General features: G+C 39.7%; 1 protein-coding gene across 2 annotated transcripts in view; it reads left to right on the top strand.

Moving 5' to 3' along the window:
- Positions 1-13,052, top strand: part of CCDC88A (coiled-coil and HOOK domain protein 88A) — an 865,879-nt gene extending 852,827 nt beyond the window's left edge. For both annotated transcript variants that reach the window (XM_086927667.1, XM_086927666.1), the window contains exons 31-33: positions 435-888; positions 11,455-11,557; positions 12,118-13,052. In XM_086927667.1, the coding sequence (XP_086783793.1) occupies positions 435-888; positions 11,455-11,519 (519 nt within the window). In that variant the 3' untranslated portion in view covers positions 11,520-11,557; positions 12,118-13,052. The remainder of the gene's footprint in view (positions 1-434; positions 889-11,454; positions 11,558-12,117) is intronic.
- Positions 13,053-16,316: the final 3,264 nt, after the last annotated feature.

Below are 16,316 nucleotides of genomic sequence, written 5' to 3'. Positions count from 1 at the left end.
TGCAGAACCCGGAACGGTAGGTATGGCTGTGGCCGGGCTTCAGTGAGGTATCTACTCACTTTGTGTGGGAAAGGTTATAGGTGTCACATTTGCGAAAGTTATAACTATTGGCATTGTAAATGACAAAGCTATGAATTGAGCTATTTTAAAAAACCAACACATAAATAAAAAAATTGTCATTTACAAGACCAATAGCTCAAACGTTCCTAATGCGAGACCTATTGCATTGCAAATGCTTGTTCTTTACATTTTCATGCTTCTGTTTTTGTTCATCATTGGCTAACTGTAAAGTAAACCTCTACCTCCGTTCCAAAAAAATAATTTGCTAAATCAGATAGGTAACTTAAGCTTAATGTATGTTCACACAAGTATAATAAACATATGTTGTCAAGATCCTGTAACATCTGTTTCATTGTTATGTTTCCAATCTTTAGTCTGCAAGTCAGGAAAATCTTTTAGAAGAAGTTATGAAAGGCTTGTCGGAGTCTACTGAATTTGTGATGAAAGAAAGGCCAGCAACACTGCCCGCGAGATTTAGTATTTTTACATCAAGTGATAGAAATCGAACCAAGCCTGAACAATATGTAAAACCAAGCCTTCGCACACCAGAAGACACAAACAAAGCAGGGTCTCCGCTTCAATACTCACCATGTACTCCGGGAAAGGTTACGCCAGAACAAGAACAAGCAGAGACAATGCCCTCACAAAGACATTCAGAAAGTAGTAACCAGTATGCAACATTACCACGGGCAAGCAGTGTTATCTCCACAGCTGAAGGTCCCAGCCGAAGGACAAGTATTCATGATTTTTTATCTAAGGACAGCAGACAACCAGTATCGATTGATATTTCTCCAACTACTGCTGAAACCAGCCTTCCTTCACCCTCTAGTGAGTACTCGGACGTTAAGCTATCTCCTTATTCTCTTGTTGATTCAGTGTGTCCTAGAAATTCCCCCGGTCAACAAGTTGCATGGAATGCAGTTCCAATTATGTCCTGTGGATGTGAGTCAGATAATGATTCCTGTAATGTGAGTCACATGGAATGTTCTGTTTGTGAATTAGACAGGTTAAGCCATCCATTGACTGACAGTCCCGAAGCTGCTAAATTTCTAGATATATTGTTGTTCAATGAAAAAGATATGACATCAGGAAGTGATCAGAGGCCGTGCGCTCTACCTCACATGTCTCATCCTTTTGTTTGCCTAAACACACAGTTGGTGAGCACTATCAGTGGGATACCTCAAAGGACTAAATCAAAAGAAACAGATAAAGGTTGTGAATTTCCAGTAAAAGCTATCCAGACAAATAATGAACAAAACACAGACAAAATGGTTGAACATGAACAACAGAACACAATAGGAAGCAGTAGTAGTGAGCTTTGTGTTTATACCAATGAATCAGAGTCTCAGCTTGTGATGTCGGAGGATAATCAAACTCTTTGGTATGAGTATGGCTGTGTGTGAAAATGCAAATTATTGTTTATTTAAAGAAAAACTGATCAGTGTTCAACTACGTAGCTGTTTTTGGTTATTATTTGATTGTTTTCTTAAGATAAATTATATATTCATAACCTGTGAGTTATCAGTCTTCTACCACATGTTTAAAGATAATCGGTGATGGTCCAACTACTGTATTCTTTTGGCATTTAATTGACCAAGCTGTGCATTCCTATTGATGCTGTCTAGACCCTTCATCTGATGAATATGCAGCATGTTATTTCGCACCCACCAAATGACATAATACATTTTATATTATTTTGTCAAAAACTAAATAATGGAAAACTTTGAATGACAAAAAAGGTGTGTTTTTACAAATGCTGTGATTTGTATCAAGATCAGCATACAGAGTGAGTCCATTGAAGAAATAAGGGGCCAAAAGATGAAAAGAAGAAATCCAGTACATTATTTAAACTGGTTACGTTCATACAATGTTTTAACCCACAACAGACATTTGCACTTCATATTTAACTTTTTAAAAATACTGTCTGGCTTCTGTTGAAAGAAATGTGAACAATGTCTCTAATATTCATCACTTCCTTGCTTTTAGGTGCCTTTGCAACTTGTTTTTCCTGAATGAAAATGAATGTATAAAATGTATCTCACAATAGCCTGCTTATTGGTTCACTAAGATTACTCTGTACTTCTTATTTTTAGAAGATATACTGGATGGACTCGGATGCCATCTTTATATATTTCTGTTTTTAGGTTGCATCTCACGCAGTACAGTACGCATGTACATTGTAGAGTTTCTGGCACACATGCGACACTGCACCAAACAGCCATACCGGGGCCTTTTGTGTTTTGGTGCCCAAATGCAAATTGCAAATCTCAGCAGCCTTACTCCAATAAGCTGTTTGCGGTTATTTTTTAGTGTTTCAAGGGGGTAGGCTTGTAAGTAAACGTTATTTAAAATGGTGTTTTATATGAACATTTTAACTCATGATAGAAACTTAGTGTTACAGTTTTCATAAAACATACATTTTCTTAGTTTTTAGGTATTGGTTTCTGCAAGTAACCAGGGCCACCAAAGTGTTTTCATGAGGTGTGTGATACATAGGACTTGTAGCTGAGTTTCCACAGGAAATCAGTGACATTCACAGATTTCTGATTGAATATGCTTGCAACTCCTAAGAGGGGAAATTGCACTTGATGCACTGTTTTGTAACCTTTAGTGTCTTTTCAAGATCCAAAAAGGTCGAGCACATTCTTTGGATTGTTGTAAAAGTATGAACTCAGTAACCAATGAGCTATTTTATCTGGTGATCAAAAGTGTATGATGTTCTTCAGCAGCATGCATACATTTGCCATACAGATAATCTGGGAGTCGTAATGCTGGGTCCTTGGAAAAAGAATCCCCAAATGCCATAACACTTAAATTGGTTGAAGGGATTCCCTATAAAATTGGCTGGCATAATGGAATACAGATGGCTGGTTTAAGAATTCATATGGAAATCTGCCCTATTCAAAAAACTCAATGTAGCTTGGAGTGTTACATAGACGTGTAAGAGAAGAGGAAGGAAACTATATATCTGAGAAACCCTACAGTTAAAGTGTGCATGTACCAGAGGTGGGGTTGGACATTGACATGTTGAGTAAAGAATATATATTTTTCAAAACATTCTAAGGAGACATCCATAGATTTATTAATGTCCTTTTCTCAGTGTGCTCACAAATGACAAATAATAACCTCTACGTTCCCTGCTCCACCCGCCGCTTGCAGTAGATTATGCATTTCTTTAGTTGAAGCAGTCTACATTTATTGCCCTTTTCAATAAAAGGGCTTTGTTTACGATGTCTGCTGATTTCATCAATACATATTAATATATGTAAATCTGAAAAGTGCCACCAATACCTATAAAAGCAAAAGTACATAAAGTTATAGGATCCGAAACCTATAGATGATTTCACAAAACAATTTATTTTGTGCACTTTAGGCATACTTTTCATGTGAGCTTCTTCAAGTGCTTTAATGCATTGGCTCACATGCGCTATACTGTTATGGCTAAAACTGTTACATTTTGATCAGGTGTTCTAGCTTTACATGGCTATATCTTGGTGTTTATCCAAATCCTCCAGTAGTACCACATTCTTGGGTGTGTGTTTCCTTCAAGTGTGGGGAGTCTATTGCATGTGAAATAAGGAAGACCACACCTTGTAAACACTAATCCGTTCAAGATTGCCCATCCAACAGGTTAGGACCACAGACACTTTTTCTGTCTGGGGAGCACCAGCTCAGTGCCAATATTTTACCCTGGCCCTAGTTGGCACTTATAGTTCTTGTAAACGCCAGAAATCTATAAATGACACAGTGAAGCCTGTGTTCCCCAATTTATGTTTCATTAAATATTTTGTTGTGCAAAAATGTATCATACAACTCTGCACGCTTTACAAGGTGTTTCAAAGTATACCATGCCATCCGGAATTGAAAAGCCTGTCTAGGTATGACTTCGAATGTAAGGGAGTTGATCTCAGGAGAGAGTTGGTAGTGGAGTCATTATTCTGTGGATGTTCCGCCAAGGATGCGGCATTTTAATGCATCTAAAGCTGAGATATTATACATAATGTCCCATTTTAAGCACATATGGCTTCTGGTACACAGCGCAGATCTGATGATGGAGCATCATCAGAGAATTCAGCTATTCCAGTCAGGCTGCCTATGGATGATTTGTTGTCCAATTTACTGATCCTCCAGCGGTGACACAGCAGAAACACACTACAGGAAAGTTTGTAGGTCTCACAGTTCGATCCTTAATGTTTGCGTCTCTGTGGTAGTAGACGTGATGCCCAAACGTGATTCAAAAGTGATTCATTAACACATAGGAAGAAGATGAAATATAACTTATTTGAACAACAGTTTAGGTAAAACAATTGAAAATACTGTAAAGAAGAGCTAGCTATCTTGCATGTGCATATGACTTTGGATCTGGAAGTCTGTACTGTTTGCAAGATGGACTGTATGCCAGGGGTGAATGAGGTTCATTGTATTCTTCTGTCTACGAGGGGGAGGACAATGTCCTCTGTTAGACATGCTGTAGGAGTGAGTTTGGTTAGCCCCAACACTATAAGTCGGGCTTTGCCATGCCTCAGCCTCTTGAGGGCACTGCTCAGGAGAGCTGACAGCAAGAGCGGGGCCGAGTGGGATACCATGAAAGGCTCATGTCGCCCTTTGGTTGTGGATTTCCAACATTCTTTCGAAAACACGCACCTAGACAGATGGGTGTGCTGATACCAGTATTTTGTAAAGCGAGACAGGCAAGGCCAGTGCTAGTTCATTTATAAAAGACGTGTTTCCTTTTGAACCTTCCCTCTTATGAGCCTTGTTGCTGGCAATGAGAGACGCCTGGTCATAAACCATCAGTTGCTGGGTACTATCTATACCAGATAGCCCATTCTGTCTGTCTGGTCACCTGGTGACATAGGCATTGATCAAGCATGCAGTGAATGCGTGCTTAGGTCGAATGTTTTTCTGACATTGGTGCAGGGCAGAACATCAAAAATTAATTGATGTGGTCAAGAGGTGCTTTTAATCCTGTTCTTTCTCACCTCTTTGTGTGAATACTGAAAGTAAACTGGCATGGTCCCAGTTCTCAATGTGGAAACGGGTGAAGAGTGCGATCAGTCATGATGCATCTGCAAAGACTTTGAGTGAGCAAAGCTTATTGTGCCATCAGGACATGATACAGTTTCGGCTATTGCAAGACCATGCCCTCTGAAAAGAAATGTGTGGTAATGTGTTTTGTAGTTTTTGGCAGATGATCAGAGCCTGCAGGTAACGAGAATATACTGGGTGTAAGGATTGACCACATTTTAGAAACATTTAAGTAGTAGAGACAAATAGCTGGTTTATTGTACCTCTCAGCATTACAGAAATTAGTTGATTTGCTGCACAATAGTACAGAACCATGATTTCAACCTCTCAACAGAGGCAGAAGTTTGAAATGGGTCAGCCATTTTATTTGCAGCCTCTGTCAGAGATATTTGTAAGGGGAAAATGTCAATGAAAAACACCTCATCCTTCAGTCACTCAGACCTCTGGATGCCAGTAGAGAGCCAGTGCTGATGGAGCTCTCCCTGGAATTGGAAAGGCTGATCTTGAATCAATGGATCCAGCAGGATGTAAAAAGGGTGTACACCCACTTACCAGGTCCCCATCAGATTTTCATCCTCGACAATTCTCAAATCAAGACAGCTACCAAGAAACCCTCAGTTAAGAAGGGAAACAAATGCTGCAAAAACCCTTAATACAAGTAGTGCAGCTGGCAGGGTGGTTACGCAGTTCTAGTCAACAGCATTCTGATCTCCAGCAAGAGAGAATGTAAAACTGAGGCCCATTGAGGATCTCTGGGCTCACAAACAATATAAGAAGAAAGAAGTGTTTAAGATGTTTTCCTTGTTAGATATTGTAATGTCATAGTGAGGAGGGGATTGCATCTTCTCTGCTCCCTTTCAGGAAGCTTAGTTTCATTATTATTTTTTGCCAGTTTACAGAAAACATCCATGAAGTATTTTCGGTGAAAGCTTTACCAATTGATGGTACTCCTTTTTGGACTAATTTCAGCATCTTATGTTTTTACTGATGTGCTGCTAACTACAAAGATGAAAGGGTGCAGGTGCACCTGTAAAATATTCTCCCTTGAAATATATCGCCTAGAAAGTGGTGGTGTTCACACTCCTTAAGATCATTGCTTCTGTTACACTGGCTGGGATTTTCTGTACATTTTGCAAATCAAATTTGATACCAAAAAGCATGACGCATTTCATTTGTCACTTTATTTCGGTGAGGCATTCCCACCTCGAAGAAGAAGAATTCACTTAATAAAATAGATTTCTATTTGGTTTCAGTCGGACCTCAGGGAGAAAAATATATTTCCTAAGCTTATTTGGCTTGAAGACTTTGTATACCTTGTGAACCAGAAATCCACAGATCCTTTGAGAGCCTGCGGTCTTATATGTTGTAAATGGCAGGCCAGTATATCATGATCTTATCTGGTGAACACAGCAACCTTCTGAATTAGCAAGACTTTCGTTCCACAGATGTGATGCCCAGGTGACAGAAAGTTTACTGATCTCTTAGTTTAGCAGAGTGAAATGTGTGTTTTGTCACACGATATTAGATTTAGATAAAGGTGAGGTATATCTTAATATTTTGAAACCATTGACTCTTAAAATGGTGTACTTTATTTTTCACATCACTATAGATTAAATCTGAAAATGGTTCTCAGTCAGTACACCTCAATAACTGATAAGTACTGATAGGTTAGACACGTATTTATCGTTAATGGTCGATTATCCAATGGCGTAGGAGTAACAGACAGGACTTCACTGAATTTTCACTTGTATCATGAAGTGATATGTTTCAGCCAAAAGCTAAGCAACTACAGTAGTAGGACATCTGTAAGCGGGACACCTAGGGGCATACTACTCGCCGAAAAAGCAATTCAACACCCCATCAAGGGTAGCAAGCGCTATATAAATGCAAACCTTTTCCCCTCTTCCATCCCTCCACTATCCTTCTCAATCCAAATAACTGACCAACATAGCCACCAATCAAATTACTTTCATATTTTCATTATACTAATTCACCATTAATCCTTTATGGGTTCCGGAGTAGGGTGCTACTCGCCAAAAAAAGGGCTTTGACGCATCATCATGGGTAGTAAGCGCTATATAAATCTAATTACTATGCAATATTTACTAATCTTTCACTCAACACAGGGTTACAAGCAAATTTGCTGTACTGTTCTGTGTAACAGGGCGAGAGTAGAAATGCTCCATATTTACAAAGAAATGGAGCATTTCAGCTCTCAGTTTGCACTGTGTGCAGCCTAGCACTAAAGCACGCACGCCTGCACCATAGTGCAAGGGTACCTGCGTTACAGGCAGGTTTGTTTTTGTGCAGTAAGGGACACCTCCCTGCACAAAGACAATCTTTAGAGCCAGTTTCCTCTTATTATGTGTGCACACGTGGAAAGAGGAAATAACTAGGAGAAATAAAGGTATTTCTCCTTGTTACACCTCACTGTGGAAAGCGTAGCATTTTGGCGTAGTATCAGGTTTACTAGCTTTATTAAATCTGGGAATGTGCCAAAATCAAGGGATGGAGCATGGGAACGCCTATGCTCCACCCATGAAACGTCTACCAGCCTAAATTGTTACGCAATGCAAGCTACTGCGTTGCCTTACATTTCTTTACAAAACCACGCTAGGCAGCGCAATTCGTCCCTTGCATGACTTTGCAAGTGGCTTACTGAAGCGATTGTTTTGCCCTTGTGCGTCACCGGGACAACGCAAATACTTAATAAATCTGGGCGCTAATCTTGACCGACACTTGACATTTGACATGTGTTACATGAATGTGCTAAACACTATTGCCTGGACTCAGATACAAGGTCAGAGAATTTGTATTAATATGGGTGGTGCATCACGTCTTTGACCAGCCATTTTCATTTTGCTTTCCAAGGTTCCTTTGTCCAAATTTGTATGATAATGCTGGGGAAACATTTCGAAGATGGATGATGTGTATGGGTGGTTTTATCATTTAAAAGACAATTTATATACCTGTGGTCACACTGATGATAGATACTCTGTACCTTCTTCAAATTCTTTATAACCTGCTCAGCTCTTTTCCCCTCCTATTCTTTGGTACATCAGAATCCCTCTACGGCCCTGATTACGAGTAAAGAGGAGTCAAATGAGCGCATGCTTTTATGCATGCATTTCGATCCACATTATTATGATATGTTTGTTTTTTTCTCACCTGCTCTTCCTAGATGTGGGACAAGTAAACATGGTGTTTCTGGAAAGTAATACTCGTCAGGAAATTAGTATGAGATTTGTGCTGCCTCAGCAGCCAAAAGTCATTCCACATTTTTTATTAAGCGGGAAAGTATGCAATGTGAAAATGTTCCCTTTTCCCCTACTCTCCTCACTTCACCCACTGGCCCGTTTATACATTTACCACCTGCTCGTGCGATCTAAATATACTCCGGAACACTGCACGCAATAGGGGATTCTGTGTGGTTTTAGTACTGAAAGAATCCGTCTCACGCAGTAATTCCTCATCCCTTGGGGTCTTACACCTAATTGCACGTGCACTTCGGAATCAGGTCTTCACATGCAAATACCTGAGACCTGAGTGGCATTATTGACACAGTGATACCATTTATATCTTAGGATGTCACCACTCTTGGTTTGCTTTTCTAGTGCATAGCACAGTGATAGTGAGAAGGGCTTCCAGGCTGCCAACCGACAGGATATTTATAAATAGAGGTCATGAATCTGCAGAGGAAATCAATTATACATTAGAACCAATGTTATATAATGCTTTCCTCTTTGCACTTAAATCTACCACAGGCACTAAGTTATAATGCACTGGGGTAGATAAACACTAATTATATTAAATCCAGCATAATTACAATTATCCAGGTTCTTTTACAGCGATTACCATTGCTTGTTGGGTAGACCTGCTGAAGCCCCCTCCGCACACAGTCCAGAATTTGTTGAGTTAAAAAAAAATCAGGTCAGGTTTGCTTGGAACACACTACCATGCAAATGTATTCCTGCCTGTCTGGAGGGTTTAGCTATATAATTCACTGGAGAAAAAGCTGTTTCAAAACCCACGATTTACAAAAAGGGGGTGGTGATGAACAGAGTGTCTGAGTTAAACAGACCACTCTTACCCAGTCCAAAGATCAGGGCTTGATCCATCACCGTTATTTATCTCACTGCCCCATCCCAGCTCAGAACCTGGCTATATGCAAATCAGTCTGTCCCTGGCCCAGTGCATCATGGGAACAGGGCAGACTAAACTACCAAGCCAATTCTTCACCAGAAAGGAGACAAGCTACCGGGGACCGGTTTCTGGCATTTCAGCCTTCTTCGGCCCGGCTTGCTTGAATCCTGATGGAGCAGTGAGAAAGGGACTCATGTCTGAGTATACCCTGCCACACCTATAGTGGCCAAAAACGATTTACAAAAAGGGGGGCACAGCATGCCATTTGCACACTTATGGTCAGCTGGCATTCTACGAGAAGCCAGAGACGTCACTCATACTATTTTATTTAGGGTGTCAATTAAACTATGGTGGGTCATTTATTGACAGATGCCCTTCATACATTACACTCTAAATGACTGCATTGGTTTCTACATGGTGTATGCATAATTGACATCAAAATAAATGTCACTGCCTTCTTTACATGCTAAACAGTTTGTGCCACCATTTTTGACATTGTTAAATGTTATCAGATTTCTAGGTCATATCAGCATGCCCTGCTTTATATTTTTTATTCTACTCTGAATTGTAAACACAGGAAAGATGGAAATAGAGTTTTTACATTAATCTCTAAATCTTTTAGTAATTTGTCAAAAAGCATTGGTTTCATATGGAAACATTCTGAATATCAACCCATTTGCATAGACACTAATAACTCACATTTGTAATTTAATTTAATATTGAACCATTCGTGTTGGTGCTGTATCAAAAGCTTTTCCAAAATCAAGGTACTGTATATAATATCTTCAGTGTTTTCCCCAACTACGATTTTGCTGACCATGATCAAAGCCGTCTTCTCTGTTTTTGGATTCCAGACAATGATTTGTCTTTAGGGCACCATAAAGATTAGATATGTGTATAACGTGCCAACAGTCCTCCATTGTCATGTTGAGACTGATGGAGAGCCACGTAATTCTCATCGCAGCTACATTTCTGGTGTACTGTATCGGGATAAAGATATATATGTATATAATGTTGCTTTGCAGATGTTCTGAGATTTGTATAGGGTTGGCTGCCTGTAATTAGCAACTACATGAGGATACAATATATGCTTTTTTGGGAAGAGGAGCAACCGTTGCTGTTTGACAGTGGGCATATAAAAAATGGTTGACAGTCTTGCATTTTCTGTTTTGGGCAGTTTAACGTTTAAACTTTCTTTAATGCGCTAAAGAGACACAGAGTAGTCTTGTTAAGGCAATCGCTTCCTTGTGTTCTCCCAGTGGCAAACTGATACATGGTTTATGCCAGTATTTTTCAAATTAACCGCATTAGATTAACTGAGTAGTGCCACTTTGCTGTTCCCCATCTCCTTTAAGTTTAAGGCACCCAGTATTACAGCAGTGAAATAAAATAGGACAGCACAAACAATAATGTGATATAGGCACATCTCTATAAAAAACATAATCATTTTATAGTGAAAATTATCCCAGAAACCAAAATAAAGGTATTTTCTTATTCTCTATAAAGAGTGTAGTACAGTTATAATTCATCTTTGTTTTGCTTTAGAAAGGCTGCAGAGGTCTAATTTGGGCATACTTTATGCTGTGTTTTTGAGACAGTGACACTGTTTTTAATTTTGAAGTGCAGGCTGAGTAGCTCATCCTCCCAACTCACAATATGTAGTTGTCTTTATTATAGTCATTGCAAGGCAAGGTTAATGTTCCTTGTATTTCCACCTTATAAAATAGTTTGTGTTCTTATAATGTATGAAACAGCATTTGTTCCATGTGTGTACTGCAACCAACAGGACAAAGTCCATTGGTAGATGTAGAACAGTTTGCACTTCTAGAGGAGCTCAGTTAACATTGTTGGTGTGTAACATTCTGCTGAAATGTATGATATTTATCTCCAGATTTTTTTTGAAAGCTGTGACAGGCCAATATTACTCTGTTTCAAGTTAAAAGCACTGTTTTGTGGAAGAAAGTTCTTTGTAGTTCTTATAGTGCCATGCTCTCGGTAGTGTGACAGGTTGAACTCTGAAATGTGACTACTGCCATCTTTTTATGTGATAATGTTTTACTGGGGATATGTAGGTGACCATCTGAAAATTTTGAATATCACATGTATTCTGTACTTTGGATAAGGGTCTGCTACTTTTCACATCAGGAGTTTTTTTTCCAGATATGTTTTTTGTAAGTAAATCTGTGATGTATTGAAAATTATACTACATTTTTTCTTCTGCAGGTGTGGAAGCAACACCACCAATAAGAAATTCAAAAAGCAGGTCTAGGGAGCAACAAAGCTCATAAATCTAGCCACCCACTCTGCAAGAGATGTGGGGCATGTGGTGAGTTTCCTGCCCAGATTGTAAATGAGATTATCATGGTCTCATTTACAAAACTAACTGCATTACCAGAATCCATGCACATGGCATTAACCAGTGAATTATTTGCTTGCTTGGTCGGCTTGGTGTCTTGCTTCACAGTTAAGCCACTTTGGGTTGCTATTATAAGCTTTGCCTGGGCAGGGAACATGCCACAATCTTCTTTATGAATTTAATGCCACAGATAAATGGCCTTAGAGTTTTTAAAACATTTGCTAAAAACAGTCAGTAACATAAGGCAAAATAACAGCTTTTCTTGCATGGCAAAAATATATAAGAAAGTGTCTTTGCTATATTTGTTCACCGTACGTGTATTTCTAAAGAGCATTCAGTATTTTGGAATTGTTGGTGCATTCTCCTGTAATTCATCAATAGCTTTCTACCTCTTTCTTACCCAGTCTAACTCAGATTCTGTTGCATGACAGTATTTCTTCATTTTACTAACTTTTCTCATTACTTTTACATCACTTACCTTATCTTTCTCATACTCTCTTTCTTTTTCTTTCTGCATTCGAACAAAACAGAGAGAGAAAAGTGTCCTTCAATTTCTCAGAGAGAACATTAGTTCTGAATTGCCAAGACAGACGACCGTAGAACCGTTAACAAAACATTGGGAACTTTATCCAGTCTTCAAGAATAGTGCAGGCAAGGACTACACCTTCCTTGAATCAAGGAGCTCTTCTTGAGTCTACTGCAGAACGATGTAGAATGTCTTAAGAATTTATTGCATATTGCACTGTGCAAAGATCTCGAACTCGTGGACAGCTCTGCTCTCTCAAGGATCGGATCATGCATTTTAGTATATCAGGACAAACCCCAGAAACCGAAAATCACGTTGCCATTAAACTCGGTCACCTACCTCCTTAGAGGTGCAGCTTATTGTAAGCAACATTTATCATTTTGTATTTCATGATCTTCACTTGAAACGTGTATTTGACAAAACCACCAATGTAAAGTACACAGACTTTTGCTGGCATGTTCACTGCCTTATGAAGTTAGCAGATACTGCATGACGATGCTCTTTCATGGGACTATTGTATTGATGCCACCTTATCTGAAGAAATGTTTGATGTTTGCAAAGCACAACACCTCCTTAAGATCTGCAGTAACATAGCCCACAACTCCTTATGGTCTGCAGTAACATAATTTCTACAAGGATGTTTTTATGACATTAGCCAGGTGAATCGGATAATCATCTGAGGTTTCCTGCAACGTGTTTTTTTCAATTAAAGGTCATGCCATACTTGTGTCAATATCAATTTATTTAAGTAGTTTTGTTTTAGTTAAATTTTTTTCATTGCTGTTTTCACTTGTGAGTGAAATAAATGCTGTCTTTTATGTAAGTTTACTTCTAACTTCATTCTGTAAGAAGACAATGTAAATAACGACATGAAGTAATATTTTACTTGACATTTAATTCTAAGAACCTGCTCATTTATTAAAACATGTTCTGTTTTGACCGCAATTGTCTTTCTTGTGTCCTGTAAAAAGCATGTTATTGGTTTTAACGCGTTTCCTGGAACACATAGTCTAACTGATGTATAATGTCTAGGTTACATACTGGTAATCTATATTACTCCGAATCTGGGTGATCCTAGTCGCAGTCCTTTCTTCATGAGGAGTTACCCTTCCCTCGTACAGGCTTCTATAGCCTACAACCTCCCTCAACAGATGGTGACTAATTACGTTTTTCGTATACAACTCAGTTTCAAGTCTTTCTTACATGCAAATTATGCAGCTTGAAAGCCCCACTTTTTCCATCTTCCTCCTAATACCAACTAACTTTGATAAATACATCCTGCTGGGTGAGGAGAGGTGAGATTTTAGGACTGGGACAAAGAGGACCCAGATTCGAAGTAATGAAGCTTGCTGTTAAGTAATCTAGGCATTACCTCCTTATCTGTTCATCCTGGTTGCCGTTCTTACTTCATTAGGACATGCCAAGCCCTCTTATGAACATGAACATGCCAGTCACTCAAGTAATACGTCCAAGATTTATTTGCCATAGAATTGCTTTGGCCAAACCAGCCTCAAATTTCAAGGTTATATTCAGGATGCTGCTAAACCCCTTGTCGCTTTACCCACAATGAAGGAAGGAACATCTTTATTTACCTTATTAATAAGCTGAGATAATAGCTGATCTGACTGAGTGACTAATAGTAGACATGGTGGCCTCATGACCTTTGTCACTTGATCCTAAACCCACCAAAAAAGATTGTCACAAACAGAATATTGCCGTACATTCCAAGTAAATTTGGACTGCCTTTCTCACGTTCAATAGATGCAGACTGTGTGTAAAAAACGTCACAAATTACTTTCTGCTCTAAATGGAACTTAGAAGAAATATTCTGTCTAAAGATAGTGCCTGGCCTAAACACAGTTTTGTCTGTTGCTTGTCAACGAGCATGGGCACTATTTCACTCAGTCTTCTAGCTGATGTTATTTCCAGTAAAAAGAAACTCAGCAGGTAGAAAAGAAACCAAAAGCAATGATTCGAATGGAGGTTCTTATAGCCCATTTAACACTAGTGGAAGATCCCAATGTAGAATCAGAGAAGACCCAATAGGTTTGTGATTCTGAAACCTCATGGGCAATCTGCCCGCTAAGGTTTCCATGTTAGAAATAGAATTGCCATGTTGTTAAATCACCCTAGTAGCTGCCCACAGAAACGTTAGCAAGGAAACAGCTATTCCCAGCATAAAACATACAGAAATATAATATGGTAAAAACATCGAAAGAATCGAGATTCAAATATTTCCCACAGCACAACGGGCAGTGTCCTCTATATGAAGCTAACATGGTTGACTTTCTACGCTGCTAAATCAATTCTGCAGTCTTCGGAGAGCAACCCAACTTTTGAAGATTTATCCTCTCACAAGTCAGGCTGTCAAATAGAGCTTCTTGAGAGTAAAAACTGGCTAGCTCAGTATCTTCAGAGGTCAGGGAACCATTGGTGAGTTAATTGGTTCCATCACCGCAACTTTCTGAAGGAGTGAGAGCCATGGTCTTATTGACCAAAAAGGAACAATCAACAGAACCTCTACTCTCTCCACTTAAACCTTTTGGAACACTCTTAGGAGAGAAATTGGGGGAAACGCCAACAATAGACCTTTTGGCCTTGTGAAGCATAGTGCATTCACACGCCCAACTTTTGTGTGACCATGCCCTGGTGCAGAAATTGGCTAAAAGAGTGTTCTCTGTCTCAAACGGGGCCAGCTACCGCTTCCCCTTTTGATGAACCAGAGTCCAAGACATTCCCCATTGCAGATGGAAAATTGTGCAGGATGGAAATTTCCTGTTCTGATGATCGGCCTGAATACTTGCTGTCCCCAGAGTATCACAAGCTGAAAGGGAAATCAGATTTGTCTCTGTCCAGCTCCCAATTGAATGAATTAACAGGCACTGACTTGCCTCTCTCATTTTCATTTACAAAGAATGATTTGTCCATTCATACAAGTTCCACTTGACCCTGAATCCCAGGTGCGAAAGTTTGTATAGCTAGAAAACACAGATTTCAGCTCCCTGCGATTGAAATTGTGCTGCACCTCTCTCCATAGCCAATACCCCTGTGCTTGACTATTCCCCAGGATAGCACCAGAACCCTGAGCATTGGCATCCATCATCATTACTTTTGGTATGAGAGGTGATAATGGCAACCCCTTTAACAGATTGTCAACCACTTTTGCCATAGATCAGTCAGGGCTTTGCTGCACAAGTCATGACTATCTGTGGCAAAATTGGAATTTCCACCCTCAAATCAGTAGTCGCCGGATTCCAGAACATCAGAATGTGCCAGATAATGGCTTCCAATTGAAGCGAGCCAAAGGAACATCTGCTGTTGTGGCCAACTTGAGTCCTTCAACAACAAAGCTACTAGGCTTGATTGGAGTAGCTGGACGATTCAATGACAAGAACACCCTGTCCAAATCTGTCTAGCTCAGATGGATGCCATGAGCAAATATCAGACTTGACATATTGAAATTCATAAAAAATTCGAATTCTTTTTTTTTTATAATTCAAGCATCAGGTCCATATAACAATACAGAGGTCACAGTAACTGAGGAAAAATTAAAAACGACTTGCGGATATTAAGGATTAGATTACAACATAAAATGGGACCATCACAGGGTGAGGGGGGTATTCGGTTCAGAGCATTCCAGTGGTGTACAGATTTCACCCGATAACTATTCCAGGGGCTCCAGATGCGTGTCCATTTGTTTGGGTTACCCCTAGCGACGTATGTCGTCTTTTCGCTAAACATACACCAGTCGAGATCTCTCTCCCAGGACTCTAACGTCGGCAATTTAACCGCTCCCCACAGTTGTGCTATGTTTCTTTTGGCAATCATGAAACCCAGGGTCGCCCACTGTGTCTGGTGAGTGTTAAGAACTGTGGGGTCCCATATGTTGAGGAGGCAACGTCTTGCCTCTGGCAAAATATGGGTATGGAGTGCTGCGGACATTATCTTGTGTATCTCATGCCAAAAGGCGCTAACGAACTTGCATTCCCATATAATGTTGAAAAAGGTTCCCAACTGACCACACCCTCTCCTGCAGTCCCCTCTGTCAGTGATCCCCATGTAGATCAAGCATGGCCCAGTGATGTACACACAATGGAGGATTTTTAATTGAAACAATCGAAGGCGTGCTGGTAAGGCGACCACTCTAGGAGATGAAACTGCCCCTTGCCAATCTTCGTCATCTTTCTCAATCCCTTCGCCCGT

The sequence above is a fragment of the Lissotriton vulgaris genome, chromosome 6 (genome assembly GCF_964263255.1).
Source record: "Lissotriton vulgaris chromosome 6, aLisVul1.2, whole genome shotgun sequence".
NCBI lineage: Eukaryota > Metazoa > Chordata > Amphibia > Caudata > Salamandridae > Lissotriton > Lissotriton vulgaris.
The sequence above is the reverse complement of the archived record's forward strand: the minus strand, read 5'-3'. Positions and strand labels throughout refer to the sequence as shown.